Consider the following 18824-nt stretch of genomic DNA (forward strand, 5'->3'; position numbering starts at 1 on the left):
CCCAACGTAACGGGTTCGTTTAGCGACCATTTAACACTACAACGGTACTGAAAAAAAGTGACTTACGGCTGTTTTTCACACTTAACGACCGTTACAGCGTCTCCCAAGGTTCACCTGATCAAAAGTCAGACGCTTGGCCACTGACTCACATTTATGACAGTCGTAGCGTCCCGGGGTCACGTGATCCGCTTTTGCGACCTTCCGACAAGCAAAGTCAACGGCGGAAACCAGATTCACTTAACAATAATATATATTGTATACATATTATTGTAATAATATAATAACGTAACACAATTCACTTAACAACTGTGGCAAGAAAAGTCGTAAAAACTCACTTAACAAATGTTTCCCTTAGCCGTGTAAATTTGGGGAGGGGCTTTAATGATGGTCGTAACTCAAGGACTCCCTGTGATGCTAGTTACACACAACTCCCTATGTCAAAACAACTCGTTGCATTTAGCTCAACGCCTGAACCATTCAGCCAACGGCCTCACCGTGTAAACATTGCAGAAAAGTTTCTTAAGATTGCAAAAAAATGTGTCAAGGTAATGATGATTTAAGAGCTGCCTAGCTGCTGTAATGCTGTAATCATGATGCAATGGTAGTAATGAGTCAGCAGGATTATTTGACTGTTACCACTTTAAGAGTCTGTTTTATAAGAGAGGCCCTATTGGGGTGTATCTCTCTCCCTCTCTCTCCCTGTGTGCTTTTGTGCTGTAGTTGCTGATTGATTGTTTGGCCTTTGCCTAGTATGTGTATGTATATATTCTTTTATAGAGATAAACCACTATTCATTCTTACCAACCTTTGTTTGATGTAATTGCTCCTGGGTTGTCTCAAGTAGTACCGCTGAGCACACTGTGACAAAATGCACATTATTTTAAGGGGGTGCCCTGTATGGGAGAAATTTCACAAGAAGGGAGCCTGCGACAAACAGCAACTTTCTAATCGCCGTCGCCCCCAAACCCTGCCAGCTGCTGGAAGCGCCCCAAATGTTCCTGACAGATTGTGCCATCTACAAGATGTCAGGCCCCATCTCTCCCGTCAAATGTCTCTCCTGGGGCCGGGGCCATCTTGCAGCCATGAACAACCCCCTCCGGGGACCCACCCGTGGCATTTTGGTGCTCAAGCCACGAATTGCAGCTTGTAGGTCACTTGGTGGCCATTATCCCAGCCGTAAAGGACTTTCTCCTTGGGGTTGTAGTCAATTTGGGTGGTGAAGCCAAATTCGTTGTGGAAGGGCAGCTCGGGGCGGACTTCGGTGGCGGTGTGAGTGTCGTAAGCGTAGGTCACTCGGCCATCCCGGGCGTTGCACTCATCCACGGCGTAAAGCACGCCACAGACCACAAAGCAATTCCCGTAAGTGTGACGTCGGAGGCTAGTCTTCCACGTGGTATCCTTCTGCATGGAGAGGTCGGCCGGATCCAGCTTGCTCACCACGATGACTTCCTGCTGGGAATAACCGGAATCCATCGCCGGGTAGATCACCCAAAGCCCGCTCTCGTCCACAGCCAAGTCGATGTCGGAGTGGCCGCGCCACTTCCAGGGCGTGGCGTCCTCGTAGACCACGTCGTCCAGGAAGGACCAGGCGGCCACGAAGCGCTGGCGCAGGTCGTATTTGATGAGGTTCCTGGTGAAGGCCCGGTTGTAGTAAAAGGAGCCTTGGTACACCACGTGGCCAGTCCCAATCCAGTTGTAGGGGAGTTTGTAGAGGTTGCTCCAACGCCCTGGGAGGACCGAAAGAGCTCGGGGTAAGAAATGCAACCTTAGAATACAGATTAACAGAGTTGGGAGGGACCTTGGAGGCCATCTAATCCAACCCCCCGCCCAAGCAGGAGACCCTACACCAGTGATGGCTAACCTTTTTGCCGTCATGTGCCAAAAGCGGGGGGAGGATGGGGGGGGGTCACGCGCACGTGTGCCCACACCTATAAATCAATGCGCACCCCCACACACACATATGCGCTCCCCCTGCTTTAGGCACGTGATGGCACGGTGGGCCCAGTAGGCCCGATTTTCGCCCTGAGCCCAGAGGCTTTCTTGGAGCCTGGGGAGGACGAAAACAGCCTTCCCCACCCACCCCGGAGGCCAGAAACAGCCTGTTTCCTGATTTCTGGTGGGGCCGGAAGGCCTGAAAATCAGCTGGCCGGTGCGCACATGCGTGCTGGAGCTGAGCTAGGGCAACCCTCGCGTGCCCACTGATATGGCTCCGTGTGCCACCTGTGAAATGAGTGCCATAGGTTCGCCATCACGGCCCTACACCATTTCTGACAAATGGCTATCCAAATCTCTTCTTAAAAACCTCCAGCAATGAAGTACCCATAACTTCTAGTGGCAGGTTGTTCCACTGGTTTATTGTTCTCCCTGTCAGAAAATTCCTCCTTATTTCTAGGTTGAATCTCTCCTTGGTCAGTTTCCATCCATTGTTCCTTGTCTGGCCTTCAGGTGCTTTGGAGAATAGCTCAATCCCCTCCTCTCTGTGGCAGCCCCTCAAATATTGGAAGACTGCTATCCTGTCTCCCCTGGTCCTTCTCTTCTCTTCACTAGACTAGCCATGCCCAGTTCCTGCAACCGTTCATCGTACATTTTAGTCTCCAGGCCTTTGATCATCTTAGATAGATTCAGATTAACAGAGTTGGAAGGGACCTTATAGGTCATCTAGTCCAACCCCCCATCCAAGCAGGAGACTCTACACCATTTCTGACAGATGCCAGTCCAGTCTCTTCTTGAAAGCCTCCAGGGATGAAGCTCCCACAACTTCTGTTCCATGGGTTGATTGTTCTCCCTGTCAAAAAATTTCTCCTCATTTCCAGGTTGAATCTCTCCTCGATCAGTTTGCATCTGTTATTCCTTGTCTGGCCTTCAAATGGTTTTGGAAAACAGGTTGACCCCCTCCTCTCTGTGGCAGCCCCTCAAATATTGGAAGATGCTCTCCTGTCTCCCCTGGTCCTTCTCTTCACTAGACTAGCCATGCCCAGTTCCTGCAACGCTTCATTGAATGTTTTAGCCTCCAGTCCCCTCATCCTCCTGGTTGCTCTTCTCTGCACTCTTTCTAGGGTCTCAACCTCTTTTTTATAGTGTGGGGACCAAAACTGGATGCAGGACTCTAGGTGTGGTCTTACTAACGCTTTATAGAGGGGTACTACGGTAGAATCTCATGTGATCTTGATTCAATCCCTCTGTTAATGCAAGTTTGGATCGTATTCAGGGGTGGGGTTTAAAATTTTTAGCAAGGGGCTCTCTGTCTGGTTTCTGGGTTGGTGTGGCCATAGCGGGCGTGGCCTACTGCACCACCGTGGAGGGGGAATGTTTTTGCCCTTCCCGGCCTCTGGAGGTTTTCCTCGAGCCTCCGGGAGTGTGTAAATGGCCTCCCCAGGCTCCAGAGGCCCTCTGGAGGCCCTCTTCCCGAATTTCCGGTAGGCCCATTTTCCGCCCTCCCTGAGCCTCTGCGCATACCCTGCAGTTACCGGCATCCAAAATGGGCCGCGTGGGGACTCCTGGGAGGAGAGCGGCGGGCGGGGCGAGCCAGGAGTGGGATTTGGGGGTTCTCCGAACTGCACAGAATCTTAGCTAGAGGCTCAGCAGCCCCCAGCAGCCCCACCCCTGATCGCATTGGCTTTTTTGCCTGAAAAAGGGAAGAAAGGAAGGAAAGAAAGGAGGGAGACAGGGGAAGGAAGGAAAAAAGGGAAGAAAAGAAGGAAGAAAAAGGGGAGAAAGAAAGAAGGGAGGGAGGAGTTGGGGAAGGAAGGAAAGAAGAAAGGAAGGGAGAAAAGGGGAAGAAAGGAAGAAAAGAAGAAAGGAAGAAGGGAGGATATGGGGAAGGAAGGAAAAAAGGGAAGGAAAGAAAGGGAGGAAGGGAGGAGATGGGGAGGGAAAAAGGGAAGAAAAGAAGAAAGAAAAAGGGAAGAGAAAGAAATAAGGGAGGGAGGAGTTGGGAAGGAAGGAAAGAAGAAAGGAAGGGAGAAAAAGGGAAGTAAGGAAGAAAAGAAAGGAAGAAGGGAGGATATGGGGAAGGAAGGAAAAAAGGGAAGGAAGGAAAGAAAGGGAGGGAGGGAGGAGATGGGGAGGGAAAAAAGGGAAGAAAAGAAGGAAGAAAAAGGAAAGAAAGAAAGAAGGGAGGGAGGAGTTGGGGAAGGAAGGAAAAAAGGGAAGGAAGGAAAGAAGAAAGGAAGGGAGAAAAAGGGAAGACAGGAAGAAAAGAAAGGAGGGAGGGAGGAGATGGGGAAGGAAGGAAAAAAGGGAAGGAAAGAAAGAATGGGAGGGAGGGAGGAGAAGGGGAGGGAAAAAAGGGAAGAAAAGAAGGAAGAAAAAGGAAAGAAAGAAGGGAGGGAGGAGTTGGGGAAGGAAGGAAAAAAGAGAAGGAAGGAAAGAAGAAAGGAAAGGAGAAAAAGGGAAGAAAGGAAGAAAAGAGGGAAGGAGGATATGGGGAAGGAAGGAAGGAAGGAAAGAAAGGGAGGGAGGAGTTGGGGAAGGAAGGAAAAAAGGGAAGAAAAGAAGGAAGAAAAAGGAAAGAGAAGGGAGGGAGGAGTTGGGGAAGGAAGGAAAAAAGAGAAGGAAGGAAAGAAGAAAGGAAAGGAGAAAAAGGGAAGGAAGGAAAAAAGAGAAGGAAGGAAAGAAGAAAGGAAAGGAGAAAAAGGGAAGAAAGGAAGAAAAGAAAGGAGGGAGGGAGGAGATGGGGAAGGAAAGAAAGGGAAGGAACGGAGGGGGAAAAAAGAGAGGCTCCCTTGCTGAATGCTGACTCTGTAAAACCGCTTAGAGAAGGCTGGAAAAAGCACCGTGAAGAGCGGGATAGAAGTCTAAGGGTTATTGCTATTTTAAAAAGGGCAGCTTCTCTCCTCAACAGTCTGCTCAGAAAATCTCTTTCTCAACCAAAGTTATTGTTTGTGCAAATCACGGGGTCCTCCGCGTGTCTTAAATTCCAGTGGGAGTCCTGAGCAGACTGTTTACAAAAGTTGGCTTAACCAAAAAACAAAATAAAATAAAATTAAAATGGAAGAGGCATTGGAAAGGGCAGGACCACCCCTGCTCGGATTTCAGCCCAAAAAAAGAGAAGAGCTTCCTCAGCTGCACACCACGCAATCTCCCGTGGCAATCTTTCCCGTAGGTTCCTTTTAACCATGCATGGAAAACTCTCCGGGCAAAGGAGCTGGCCAGGAACCAGCGCAGGCAGGGAAATCAAGGAGTTCAGACACGGAGGGGTGGGTTTTTTTTTTTAAAGAATTGGCTTTGCTTTAAAATTGTCAGGCTCATCCGAGCAGAAGAAGCAACAGAAAAATTAGAAAGCAGAAGAAAAGAAGAATGCGGCAGCTATGGAAATTAGGAAGGGAGGGAGGGTGGAGGGAGGGAGGAAGGAAGGAAGGAAGGAAGGAAGGAAGGAAGGAAGGAAGGAAGGAAGGAAATGAGAATAAGAGGAAGGAAGGAAGGAAGGAAGGAGATGAAAATAAGAGAAAGAAAGGAAGGAGATGAGAATAAGAGGAAGGAAGGAAGGAAGGTGATGAAGGAGATTCTCATAAGAGGAAGATTCTCATAAGAAAGAATGAGGGAAGGAGAGAATGAGAGGAAGGAAGGAAGGAAAAAAGGGAGATGAGAATGAGAGAATGGAAGGAAAGAAGGAGATGAGAATGAGCGGAAGGAAGGAGGGAAGGAGAGAATGAGGAGGAAGGAGATGAGAAAGGAAGGAAGCAAAGAAAGAAGGGAGATGAGAATAAGAGGAAGGAAGGAAGGAAATGAGAATAAGAGGAAGGAAGGAAGGAAGGAAGGTGATGAAGGAGATTCTCATAAGAGGAAGATTCTCATAAGAGGAAGGAAGGAGGGAAAGAGAATGAGAGGAAGGAAGGAAGGAAATGAGAATAAGAGGAAGGAAGGAAGGAAGGAAGGTGATGAAGGAGATTCTCATAAGAGGAAGATTCTCATAAGAGGAAGGAAGGAGGGAAAGAGAATGAGAGGAAGGAAGGAAGGAAAAAAGGGAGATGAGAATGAGAGGATGGAAGGAAAGAAGGAAGGGAGATGAGAAAGAGGAAGGAAGGAAGGAAGGAGATGAGAAAGAGAGGAAGGAAGGAGAGAATGAGAGGAGGAAGGAGATGAGAATAAGAGGAAGGAAGGAAGGGGATGAGAAAGAGGAAGGAAGGAGATTGAGAGGAAGGAAGGAAGGAAATGAGAATGAGAGGGAGGAAAGGAAAGGAAAGGAAAGGAAAGAAGGAAGGAATAGAACAAAGGCCAACAAGAGAAAAAGAAACCAACTAATTCCTCTTTTTATTTATACGTATATACTTGGCCCAGGAATTCCGCCAACATTGAATCTGCTTCCGTGTTTGGGAAGGTGTTTTAAGCCTCGCTTAGTCCTTGTGCTTACAAGCTAAAGCCACGATCTGCAAAACTGCCGTGGCCCATTTCACAAACCGTGGCTCAGTCCACGGACAGCCCACCCCACTTGTCTCCGCAGGCGTGCAGCGGCCCCCTCTGCCCATCCATTCGCCCTTCCTTACCTTGCTTGAAATTCTCCAAGTTGCGGAATTCCAGCAGGCTGTTCCCGTAATAGTAGTTGGCCACGTAGATGCGGTCATCGGAAGCTGCCGGGTCCTTCATCCAGGCGCCCTCGTTACGACCGTAGCTGTGCTGCTTCTCGGGGGGCTCCACGGCCTTTAGGGTCCCCTCACACGAGGCCTCGTGGGCTGCGGGTCCAATGGAGAGGATGGGAAGGGCTGGGGACATCCCCACAGTGCCAAGTTTGCCAGCTCTGTCCCGGAGGAGACCCCCTAACCCAGGGGTGAAATGCTCCCGGTTCGGACCGAATCGCCCAATCCGGTAGTGATGGAGGCGGGTGGTTCGGAGAACTGGTAGCAAAAATACCTGCCCCCCCCCTTCCCCATGCCCAGCTGAGCCACGCAATCATCAGAGGCTTTTTTTTTTACTTTTAAAAGCATTTTTTCTACAACCTCTTGGGCCGAAAAAATGCTTTTAAAAGTAAAAAAAAAAAAGCCTCTGATGATCGCGCGGCTCAGCTGGGATCCTCAAAGGCTTTTAAAAGCATTTTTTCTACAACCTCTTCAGAGCGAAGAGGTGGTAAAAAAATGCTTTCAAAAGGCTCTGAAGATCCCAGCTGAGTTGCCTGATCATCAAGGCTTTTTTTTCTTTTAAATGCCTCTGACGATCAGGCAACTCAGCTGGGATCGTCAGAGGCATTTAAAAGAAAGAAAAGCCTCTGCTGATCAGGCAACTCAGCTGGGATTGTCAGAGGCATTTAAAAGAAAAAAAGCCTCTGCTGATCAGGCAACTCAGCTGGGATCGTCAGAGGCATTTAAAAGAAAAAAAGCCTCTGCTGATCAGGCAACTCAGCTTGGATCGTCAGAGGCATTTAAAAGAAAGAAAAGCCTCTGCTGATCAGGCAACTCAGCTGGGATCGTCAGAGGCATTTAAAAGAAAGAAAAGCCTCTGCTGATCAGGCAACTCAGCTGGGATCGTCAGAGGCATTTAAAAGAAAAAAAGCCTCTGCTGATCAGGCAACTCAGCTGGGATCGTCAGAGGCATTTAAAAGAAAAAAAGCCTCTGCTGATCAGGCAACTCAGCTGGGATCGTCAGAGGCATTTAAAAGAAAAAAAGCCTCTGCTGATCAGGCTACTCAGCTTGGATCGTCAGAGGCATTTAAAAGAAAGAAAAGCCTCTGCTGATCAGGCAACTCAGCTGGGATCGTCAGAGGCATTTAAAAGAAAGAAAAGCCTCTGCTGATCAGGCAACTCAGCTGGGATCGTCAGAGGCATTTAAAAGAAAAAAAGCCTCTGCTGATCAGGCAACTCAGCTGGGATCGTCAGAGGCATTTAAAAGAAAAAAAGCCTCTGCTGATCAGGCAACTCAGCTGGGATCGTCAGAGGCATTTAAAAGAAAAAAAGCCTCTGCTGATCAGGCAACTCAGCTTGGATCGTCAGAGGCATTTAAAAGAAAAAAAAGCCTCTGCTGATCAGGCAACTCAGCTGGGATCATCAGAACCTTTTGAAAGCATCTTTTTACAATCTCTTCGCCGAAGAGATTGTAGAAAAAATGGTTTTAAAAGTAAAAAAAAAAAATTGGCTATGCCCACCCAATCATATTAACCCCCCCAAGCCACGCCCACAGAACCGGTAGTAACAAATTTTAGATTTCACCACTGCCCCCAACCCAACCACCCCTGGTGGAGGCAGAATTCATACATACCGTGGCTGGGCAGGGGACGGATCTCGGAGACGTGGCCACGTCTCCTGGAGAGCAGAGGAGGGCCCAGCCGACTTTGGAGCGTGGTGCTGAGGCTCACAGTGGGGGCCACGGAGGTTGCGTTGTCAGGGGAAGCCGTAGGAGGACTTTCCCCCACTCTGGGAAGGGTCTCTTGGTCCACCAGTGTCAGTCCAGCTTCCTTCCCGGAGTTTTCTGCAAGAAAGGGGCATTCTTAGCAAGCCGAAAGCTGGGGATTTTTCCCACAAATGGTAATACCCTCAACATACAATCTTGTTCCACACTACAATGGCAATGGACACCCTTACTCACCGTGGCTGCTCACCACCCCCTCTGCTTCCGCTCGATGCTTCGCTTTGTAGTACAGATGGCCCCGGATGACAGTCTGCTGCCCGGAAGAATCGGATTTAGAAGTGGGCGGTGGGAGACCCATCCTCCCCTTGGCACTTTCCTTCCTCAGTTTTTCTGCCTTCTCCTTGGGAATTCTGGGAGTCTCTTTGCCCCCCAGACTTTTCCGAGGGCCGGCGTATTTCTGAACGCCCTCCTTGTGCCCCGCGGTGTCCTAAAAGGAGGAGAGAGACACCACAGCCTTGCAGAGGCGCATCATGGTAGAAGCTTTAACTCCTAGGGTGTTGCTCCCGCAGGCTGTTAAATAAAGCCGTTTCGGTCGAAACGGGCACGGCACGAAAGGACAAAGCGAAGAGGAGGGAAGAGGGAAAAAAGCGGCAAACTCAAGGAATAAACAGGAAGGAAAAAAAAAATCAGGGATCGCAGACAAGCAGATCGACGGATCCAGAGGTTGGAGGAGATGCGATCGGTGCATTCCAGCCGAAACGACGGGGACTAACCTGCGCCTTGTGTTCCGGACTTGCGACGGCCGCATCTTTCTGGAGCAGCTGATGCTCCAGGTTCGAAAGCTCCTTCTTGAGGCCTACCACCATGTCTGAGTAGTTCTCGTACCGCTTCATCTGGTCGCTCAGGTGCATGACGCTCTCCTTCACCACGTGGCTGTCGCGACTCAGGTTGGTTCTCACCGTCTGGGGTGGGGGTGGGGGGAGCGAGAGAAGGGATCGATTGGGGGTGGGGGTGGTGACAGTATTAACATAACCAGCTTTCCTGTCTTTCCAAACCCCTCCCCTTTCTTTTTTTTAATATATTTTTATTATAATTTTCTTTTTCAAAATTCCAAGCTATTTAGCTCTCATCAGCTAGCCATTCCCTTACTTGGATTCGAACTTGGGCTGCCTGCATGTTAGACAGTTGTATTAACCTTTGAGCCACAAGTTCTCCTCCCTTCATCAGCTTGAGCCAGGGGAGAGATTAAGTGAGTGTGTGTGTGTAGGTATGTCTGTCTGTCTGTCTGTCTGTCTGTCTATCTATCTATCTATCTATCTATCTATCTATCTATCTATCTATCTATCTATCCATCTTTAACTTTCTTCTAAACATTATCTATTTTTATTTCGGTTATCAATCCACCTATATCATTTATCCCATACCGCATAATATTCTGAATCCTCTTTTTCTTTTAATTCTAAAGTTAATTTGTTCATTTCGGCACATTCAACTATTTTTTGAATAATTAATCCCTCTGGTGGTACATTATTTCCTTTCCAATATTGCGCATAAGCAATTCTCGCTGCTGTAAATATCTGTAAAATCAAGTATCTTATTTTTTGGGTCGTATTTGGTTTTTAATACACCCAGGAGAAATGTTTCCGGAATTAATTCGATTTGACTGTTAATTAATTCTTGTGTCCAATGTTGTATTTTGCTCCAGTACCTCTTCGCTTTGGGGCATAACCACCACATATGAAAGAAGGTACCTTGGTGGTGATTACACTTCTAACACTTAGGGCTTAAATTCGGATATATTTTCGCCAATCTTCTAGGCGCTAGATGCCATAAACCCCTCCCCTTTCTTGAGCAGCCTCCGAAACAGTGGTGGGCTTCTACCAGTTCACCCTGGTTCGGGTAAACTGATAGCGACGGCAGTGGGAGACTCTGCCCACCCGCCCGGACGTCATCATGGATGTTCTGTGCATGTGCAGAAGCACTGTGCGCAAGTGCGCTCACAGTTCCAAACCGGTAGCGAAGGTAAGTGAAAACCACTACTGCTCTGAAACCCTGAAGCCCAGGGAATCCTAAAGTCCATCTAGTCCAGCCCTCCTCAGGAACCCCCCCCCCAAACCAGCATGGTCTACTCAAGCAGACCCATCGCAGGTAACCTCATCGTGTTGAGATTCTGCTGCTGACCAGTTCTTATCCTCTCCCCCATCCTTTAACCAGGATCTACTTTAATTATCACTTAATTATGGCTTAAATTCAGGGGCCACTCAGAGGGACAGATGAAAAGAGATCCTTCTGGCTTTCTCCAGTAGGACATCATCTCCGGGGCTGGAAGAGACCTCTCCTCACTCCCCCAGCCCTCCCACCTTCTCTTAATCCACCCAGTTCCTGCTAAAGAAGGAGGAATGAGGGTTCTTGGAGAACCCCAAGAAGTTGGAGCTCACCTGTTCCAAGGTGTTCATCTGCTCCACCACCTTGTTGATGTAGGAATGGACCTTCATCAAGTCCATGCTGTAAAGAGCCCCTTCCAGCAGGTTGGTGATGGACTGCAGCTGCAGAAGAAGCGGGGAGGAGCGGTTAAGGCACCAGGCTAGAAAGGAGTTCTAGTCCCACTTTAGGAATGAAAGTTGGTTGGGTGACTTTGGGCCAATCACAAGGAGACGGTGAGTTCTAGTCCCGCCTTAGCCATGAAAGTTGGTTGGGTGACTTTGGGCCAGTCACCAGGAGATGGTGAGTTCTAGTCCTCCCTTAGGCATGAAAGTTGGTTGGGTGACTTTGGGCCAATCACCAGGAGACGGTGAGTTCTAGTCCCGCCTTAGCCATGAAAGTTGGTTGGGTGACTTTGGGCCAATCACCAGGAGACGGTGAGTTCTAGTCCCGCCTTAGGCATGAAAGTTGGTTGGGTGACTTTGGGCCAATCACCAGGAGACGGTGAGTTCTAGTCCCGCCTTAGGCAGGAAAGTTGGTTGGGTGACTTTGGGCCAATCACCAGGAGACGGTGAATTCTAGTCCCGCCTTAGGCATGAAAGTTGGTTGGGTGACTTTGGGCCAGTCATTCAACTCTGCCCACCTCACAAGGATGTTGTTGTGGGGCAAATAGGTGCGTTGGATATGTTTGCTGCCTTAAGTTCTTTGTAACTCTACTAAAGGCAGGATATAAATAAATAAGTAAATAAATAAATAACACAGAAAGCCCAAGAGATCCATTTCCCTCGGTGGTTTCCCCTCCCGGTGTCCCCTGAAGTCTTCTCAGAGCAGCCCCAGAGAACCCTAGGACAAGGGGGTGGTCTCAAGTGGGCTTGGGGTGTGTGTGGAGACCCCCTGTTCCACTTCAAAGAAAGCCGCTCCTCGGCTGCTAAAATCAAATCATCCATTCCCCCCACCTCCTTTCTTTCATTCCTGCTGCCAGAGGCTCCGTTGAGCTGGAGGGGAAGAGGAGGTGCATCTGCAGAATCCTGGCCAGAGGCGATATTCAGCCGGTTCGCACTGGTTCACACGAACCGTTGGCGGAAATTTGGGCAAGGTCGCCGAACCGGTAGAAATGGCCAGCTAGCCACGCCCCTGAAACGGTCCCCCGGTCACCGCTGACTCACCCCGCCCGCCATGTTTGTAGCCGCCATGTTGTTCACGCAAGCACATCCTTGCAAGTCCAATGGGATGCGCTTGTGCGGAGAACATGGTGGCGACGGTAGCAGCTTTTTCCGCGACCTCCGGTACTTTTCGGCGGCCTGGGAGGCTTCTTTGCCAGCTGCTTTGGACCAGCCGCCGCGGAAGGTAAGCAGCCCGAACAAAGAGGCGGTAGTGGGGGAGGAAGTGGGGCTAGGGCCGGGGCCGCTAAAGGAGGGAAAATGGAGGCAACTGGCGAAGGGAGGGTGGGGGTAGATAGGTGGAAATTCCCAAAATTTTCCTACCTTTTCCTGCAGGCATGGCTAGGTGGGGAGGTCATGTGACTGAGTGGGCGTGGGCAATGTCAAGTTGGCCACGCCCACTCAGTCACATCCCCCCCCTCCACCTAGCCACATCCACCAAACCGGTAGTAAAAAATTTTGAAACCCACCACTGGGGGGTCCCCCCACCGCCTGCCTCGAGCCCCTTCCCTACCTTGTGGAGTTCGGGAGCCTGCTTCTTAAGCCTCTCCGTCTTCCACTCGTCCTCGCAGGGGTTGAGCGAGGCTGGGGGGGCAGCGCAGGAGCAGCGGCAGTCGCCCCCCGAGCTGACCGTCTCCACGGTGTAGAAATCTTCCCCTCTCCTGCCGCCTTCCCGGAGACGGGCGCAGGCGGCTTTGCTGAGCGGGCGCAGGATGCATTTGCAGCGGCAGTTGGAGCCTTCGGAGGTCATGCGGACCTGGTCAGGGTCTCCGAAGAGCTGCAAGGGGCGGAAAAGCAGGAAGGATTTAATTTAGCAGCCTCCAAAGCCCCCTAGGGATCTCCGCTTGGTCTCCTGTCCTTCCCACTAACCCAAACCACAGCAAATTCCTTGGCTCAGCCCATCCATTGTGGGTTTACCTAACCAACTAACCGCGGTTAAGCAAATCACAGATGGGGACCGACCCAGCCACCTTTTGGCTCCCTGGAAAACAGGGGTGGGGGGAGAGAATTGGTGTTTCAACTTCGTCACCCTCCCTGGATGGAGGGAGGAAAGAGGGCGAGGGTCAGGGGATTTGTGGGAAGGGGAGTTTTTGACTTCTGGCATCCAGCTGCTCTCAGCCCTGAATGGGCCAACCAAGATCAAGCTGCAGCTAGAATCAAGTGGTGGGTAGTTCCAGAGAGTGAGTAGGGATCCAAAAGCATTCAAAAGAGCTAATATGTGGTAAAATGGGCAGTCAATACATTAAATAATTCTTCCTTCCTTCTTTCTTTCTTTCCTTCCTTCTTTCTTTCCTTCCTTCCCTTTCTTCCTTCCTCCTTCACTCACTCACTCACTCCCTTTCTCTTCTTTCTTTCTTTCTTTTTTCTTTCTTTCCTTCCTTCCCTTTCTTCCTTCCTCCTTCACTCACTCACTCCCTTTCTCTTCTTTCTTTCTTTCTTTCTTTCTTTCTTTCTTTCTTTCTTTCTTTCTTTCTTTCCTTCCTTCCTTCCCTTCCTTCCTTCTTCCTTCACTCACTCCCTTTCTCTTCTTTCTTTTTTTTTTCTTTCTTTCCTTCTTTCTTTCCTTTCTTCCTTCCTCCTTCACTCACTCACTCCCTTTCTCTTCTTTCTTTCTTTCTTTCTTTCCTTCCTTCCCTTCCTTCCTTCCTCCTTCACTCACTCACTGACTCACTCCCTTTCTCTTCTTTTTTTCTTTTTTCTTTCTTTCTTTCTTTCCCTCCCTCTCTCCTTTTCCCCCCTTTCTTTCCCCCTCCTTCCTCCTTTTCCAGAGGCCTTATTTCAAAGCAGGTTTTGGCACCGAGGCTGCTGGCACAGCCTCCTGAGCGGAGACCCTGCTGCTGGCACGGCGGTGCGGAAGCTGATTAACCCTGGTTAAGGAAGCTGAGCTCTTTCGCCCTCCAGGGTTGGGGTGTGGGGGTGTGCACAGCTGAGGTGGAGCCTTGGCCTTGGCCTCTGCAGCACCGGAAAAGCCAAAATCTTTGGGGATTGAAAGAATGCACAGGTGTCCGGAGGTGTCACTGGCACAAAATCTGAAGCTTTGTTCTCCCACCGGAAGGAGCGGAGTTGCTCTAGCCCAGTCCTCTGCTTCCAATTGTTCGTTTAGTGACTGTTCGAAGTGCAACGGCACTGAAAAAAAGGGACTCCTTTCCGTTTTTCACACTTATGCCTGTGAGTTGAGTAGGGGGTTGGACTAGAAGACCTTCAAGGGCCCTTCCAACTCCTTTCTTTCTTTCTTTCTTTCTTTCTTTCTTTCTTTCTTTCTTTCTCCTCCCTCCCTCCCTTTTCTTCTTCACTTCCTACTTTCCTTCCTTCCTTCCTCCTTCACTCACTCACTTACTTTCTTCTTTCTTTCTTTCTTTCTTTCTTTCTTTCTCTTTCTTTCTTTCTTTTTCCTTCCTCCCTCCCTTTCCTTTGTCTCTTCCAACTTTCCTTTCTACTTTCCTTTCTTCCTTCCCCCTTCACTTTCTTTCTTTCTTTCTTTCTTTCTTTCTTTCTTTCTTTCTTTCTTTCTTTCTTTCTTTCTTTTCTTTCTTTCTTTTTCCTCCCTTCCTCCCTTCCTTTTCTTCTTCTCTTCCTTCCTTCCTTCCTTCTTTCCTTCCCTCCCTCCCTCCCTTCTTCCTGTCTGAAATGGTACGTGGGTCCTGCTTGAGCAGGGAGTTGGACTAGAAGACCTTCAAGGTCCCGTCCAACTTTTTCCTTCCTTCCTTCCTTCCTTCCTTCCTTCCTTCCTTCCTTCCTTCCTTCCTTCCTTCCTTCCTTCCCTGTCTGAAATGGTACGTGGTCCTGCCAGAGCAGGGGGTTGGACTAGAAGACCTCCAAGGTCCCTTCCACCTCTGTAATTCTGTTCTTCGTAAGTCGAGGCCCACCTGTGCATCCAGTATTGGGTTTCAAATCCCGGCGCTACCAGTTCGCTGTCGCTTCTGAGCACGCGCACAGCGTTTTTGATGACGTCTGGGCGTGTGGTTGGAGCCTCCCGCCACCACCGCTACCGGTTGGCCTGAACCGGGGCAAACCAGGAGCAACCCTCCACGGTGGGCATCCCAGCACTTTTCAGCACGCAGGGCAGCGCCCCAGAACCGCTCCCTGCCTGGCACCCTGCCGGTTTTACCACCCAATAAACAGGGTCAATCTTTGCAGCTGTCCGAAGAAATCGACTCTGGGTTGGGTTGGGTGGGGCTCCTCCCCCACAGCAGCTGCCAACTGACCGGATGATTTATTTTGGGAGAAGGCGGATTCTGGCAATCATTTTTTTTCCCCCCAAAGATTGCCTAACTCTTGTCCCACGGCCTCTTTGCGCATTTAGGTTGCGTTGCCATCCGGGAGAAAGGAAAAGAGAAAGTGAGTGAGTGAGTGAAGGAGGAAGGAAGGAAGGAAAGTAGGAAGAGAAGAAGAAAAGGGAGGGAGGGAGGGAAGAAGGAAGGAAAAAGAAAGAAAGTAAAGAATGAAGGATGAAGGAAGAAAGGAAAGTAAAAAGGAAAGTTGGAAGGGACAAAGAAAAGGAAGGGAGGGAGGGAGGAAGGAAAAAAAGAAAGAAAGTGAGTGAGTGAGTGAAGGAGGAAGGAAGGAAGGAAAGTAGGAAGAGAAGAAGAAAAGGGAGGGAGGGAGGAAAGAAAAAGAAAGAAAGAAAGAATGAAGGACGAAGGAAGAAAGTAAAGTAAAAAGGAAAGTTGGAAGGGACAAAGAAAAGGAAAGGAGGGAGGAAGGAAAAAGAGAAAGAAAGAAAGAAGAAAGTGAGTGAGTGAAGGAGGAAGGAAGGAAGGAAAGTAGGAAGAGAAGAAGAAAAGGGAGGGAGGGAGGAAAGAAAAGAAAGAATGAATGAAGGACGAAGGGAGAAAGGAAAGTAAAAAGGAAAGTTGGAAGAGACAAAAGGAAGGGTGGGAGGAAGGAATGAAAAAGAAAAGAGAAAGTGAGTGAGTGAGTGAACGAGGAAGGAAGGAAGGAAAGTAGGAAGAGAAGAAGAAAAGGGAGGGAGAGAGGAAAGAAAAAGAAAGAAAGAAAGACTGAAGGACGAAGGAAGAAAGGAAAGTAAAAAGGAAAGTTGGAAGGGACAAAGAAAAGGAAGGGAGGGAGGAAGGAAAAAGAGAGAAAGAAAGAAGAAAGTGAGTGAGTGAAGGAGGAAGGAAGGAAGGAAAGTAGGAAGAGAAGAAGAAAAGGGAGGGAGGGAGGAAAGAAAAGAAAGAATGAATGAAGGACGAAGGGAGAAAGGAAAGTAAAAAGGAAAGTTGGAAGAAAGAAAAGGAAGGGAGGGAGGAAGGAAGGAAAAAGGAAGAAAGAAAGAAGAAAGTGAGTGAGTGAGTGAACGAGGAAGGAAGGAAAGTAGGAAGAAGAAAAGGGAGGGAGGGAGGGAGGAAAAGAAAGAAAGAAAGAAAGAAAGAAGAGAAGTTAGTGAAGGAGGAAGGAAGGAAAGTAGGAAGAGAAGAAGAAAAGGGAGGGAGGGAGAGAGGAAAAGAAAGAAAGAAAGAGAAAGAAAGAAAGAAGAGAAGTCAGTGAAGGAGGAAGGAAGGAAAGTAGGAAGAGGAGAAGAAAAGGGAGGGAGGGAGGGAGGAAAAAAAAAGAAAGGAAGAAAGAAAGAGAAAGAGAAAAAGTGAGCATTCTCAAAAGATCAACCAGGACTGAAAAGTTGCCAGCTCTGCAAGATTAAGGGGAAATCCTCAATTTACGATGACAATGGAGCCCGGCCCTTTTTGTCGCTAAGCGAGACAGCTGTTAAATGAATCCTGGCCTCCTCGTTGCAATGACCTTTCTTGCCACCATCGTTAAGTCAGTCACTGCAGTCGTTAAAATTAGCTACACGGTTGTGCGACGTGGCTTCTCAGGCGGCCACAAAGGGGGGGGGGGAAACGCTGCGACAGTCATAAATAGGAGTAAGAGCCTGGTGGTGCGGCAGACTAAAGCACTGTTATTAACATCAGCTGCCTGCAATTACTGCAAGTTCAAATCTCACCAGGCTCAAGGTTGACTCAGCCTTCCATCCTTTCTAAGGTAGGTAAATTGAGGACCCGGTTTGTGGGGGCAATAAGCTGACTTTGTATAAATATATAAAAGAATGAAGGCTATTGCTTAACACATTGTAAGCCACCCTGAGTCTCCAGAGAAGGGCGGCATATAAATCAAATTAAATATATCTATCTATCTATCCATCCATCCATCCATTTGTCTGTCTGTCTGTCTGTCTCCGGAGAAGGGCGGCATATAAATTAAATAAAAATAAAAATAAAAGAAATAAATAAAATTTTGACCACGGGGGATGCTGCAACGGTCATAAGTTCAGAAAAACAGTCATGTGTATGTTTTCAGTGATGTTGTAACTTTAAACGGTCACTAAATGGACTGTCGTATGTCCAGGGCTACCTGGGGTCCATTTCGCCTCGGTCTCAAATATTCAACCATTTTTAAATTTCTCTCTCTATTTTTTTTTTTAATTCCTTACAAAACTAGGCATCTGTACCACACACTGGCCAGCGTCTCAACACTACTAGAAAAATTGGAGATAAGCCCTTGGTGCGATTTCATTCTCCCCATCAGGAAATTCCATTTCTTTGACTTAAAAGTTCCAAGCATCCCCGTAAGGAAAATACGGCCTGTTGTTTGCACCACTGCGATGTGAAATACACCAGGGCGGTGAGGAATGCTAGCAAATTTAAAGAGCCTGGTGGCGCAGTGGACTAAACTACTGTTAAAGTACTATTTAGCTGCCAGCTGCCTGCAATTACCGCGAGTTCAAATCTCACCAGGCTCAAGGTTGACTCAGCCTTCCATCCTTCCGAGGTAGGTAAAATGAGGACCCGGATTGTGGGGGCAATAAGCTGACCTTGTATAAAAAAATAACACCGCTTGAGGGGCCCCCGAAAACCCTACTAAGCAGGTATATATAGGAGCCTGGATAGCTCAGCAGACTAATGCATTGTAATTTAACTCCAGCTGCCTGCAATTACTGCAAGTTCAAATCTCGCCAGGCTCAAGGTTGACTCAGCCTTCCATCCTTTCTAAGGTAGGTAAATTGAGGACCCAGTTTCTGGGGGCAATAAGCTGACTTTGTATAAATATACGAAAGGATGAAGGCGATTGCTTAACGCATTGTAAGCCGCCCTGAGTCTCCGGAGAAGGGGGGCATATAAATCAAATTAAATAGATAGATAGATAGATAGATAGATAGATAGATAGATAGATAGATAGATAGATATAGATATAGATATATACAAAAGTATGAAGGCTATTGCTTAATGCATTGTAAGCCACCCTGAGTCTCCGGAGAAGGGCGGCATATAAATCAAATTAGATAGATAGATAGATAGATAGATAGATAGATAGATAGATAGATATAGATATAGTCATAGTCATAGATATAGATATAGATATATACAAAAGTATGAAGGAGATTGCTTAACGCATTGTAAGCCGCCCTGAGTCTCCGAAGAAGGGGGGCATATAAATAAAACTAATAGTAATAGTAATAATAATAATAATAATAATAATAATAATAATAATAATAAACCATGTGTGTGTGTTTATCCTGGGCCCACTTCCCCTCGGGGCACCCCAAAGGGCATCATTACCATCCCTTTGCATAAGGGAATAATAGCATAATACTTTAATCTTTTCGGAGGGCAGATTAGTGTGAAAAGCGATGATGATGCTCGTAGTGGCACCCAGCTCCTCATTATCTCTTCCACATATTGTAGGGTGTCTCTCTCTCTCTGTGTGTGTGTGTGTGTGTGTGTGTGTGTGTGTGTTGGTTTCACTTTGCAAAGGATAAAGGCTGCGATGGAGCAGGAAGTGGGGGGTCAGAATGCCACTTCGGATCGTGGGCTTTTTGTTTGGCAAACCGGTCGATTTCCCCCCCCCCTTTTTTTTCGGCGTTTTAATTGGTCCCTCGGAAGTCATTGGGGGGAGTGAGTCAGCCTTATTGAATGGAAAAAAAAGGGGGAGGGAGGCGATCCGGCTGTAAAAACTGCCCCCAGATGA

The 18824-nt window shown here is 48.2% G+C and overlaps 1 protein-coding gene across 4 annotated transcripts in view; it reads right to left on the bottom strand.

Annotated features, from left to right (window-relative positions):
• Positions 1-232: 232 nt before the first annotated feature.
• OLFML2A (olfactomedin like 2A) overlaps positions 233-18824 on the bottom strand; it is a 20866-nt gene continuing 2274 nt past the window's right edge. Inside the window, exons 2-8 of one of the 4 annotated variants that reach the window (XM_087879879.1) lie at positions 12373-12636; positions 10716-10823; positions 9051-9239; positions 8515-8764; positions 8188-8397; positions 6486-6671; positions 233-1727 (exon numbers count right to left, since the gene is read on the bottom strand). In XM_087879879.1, the coding sequence (XP_087736005.1) occupies positions 1126-1727; positions 6486-6671; positions 8188-8397; positions 8515-8764; positions 9051-9239; positions 10716-10823; positions 12373-12636 (1809 nt within the window). In that variant the 3' untranslated portion in view covers positions 233-1125. Of the gene's footprint in view, positions 1728-6485; positions 6702-8187; positions 8398-8514; positions 8765-9050; positions 9240-10715; positions 10824-12372; positions 12637-18824 lie in introns of all 4 variants that reach the window. The other 3 variants (XM_087879881.1, XM_087879880.1, XM_087879878.1) reach the window with 3 other exon arrangements.

The sequence above is a fragment of the Pantherophis guttatus genome, chromosome 16, assembly GCF_059756535.1.
Source record: "Pantherophis guttatus breed Tessera chromosome 16, ASM5975653v1, whole genome shotgun sequence".
NCBI lineage: Eukaryota > Metazoa > Chordata > Lepidosauria > Squamata > Colubridae > Pantherophis > Pantherophis guttatus.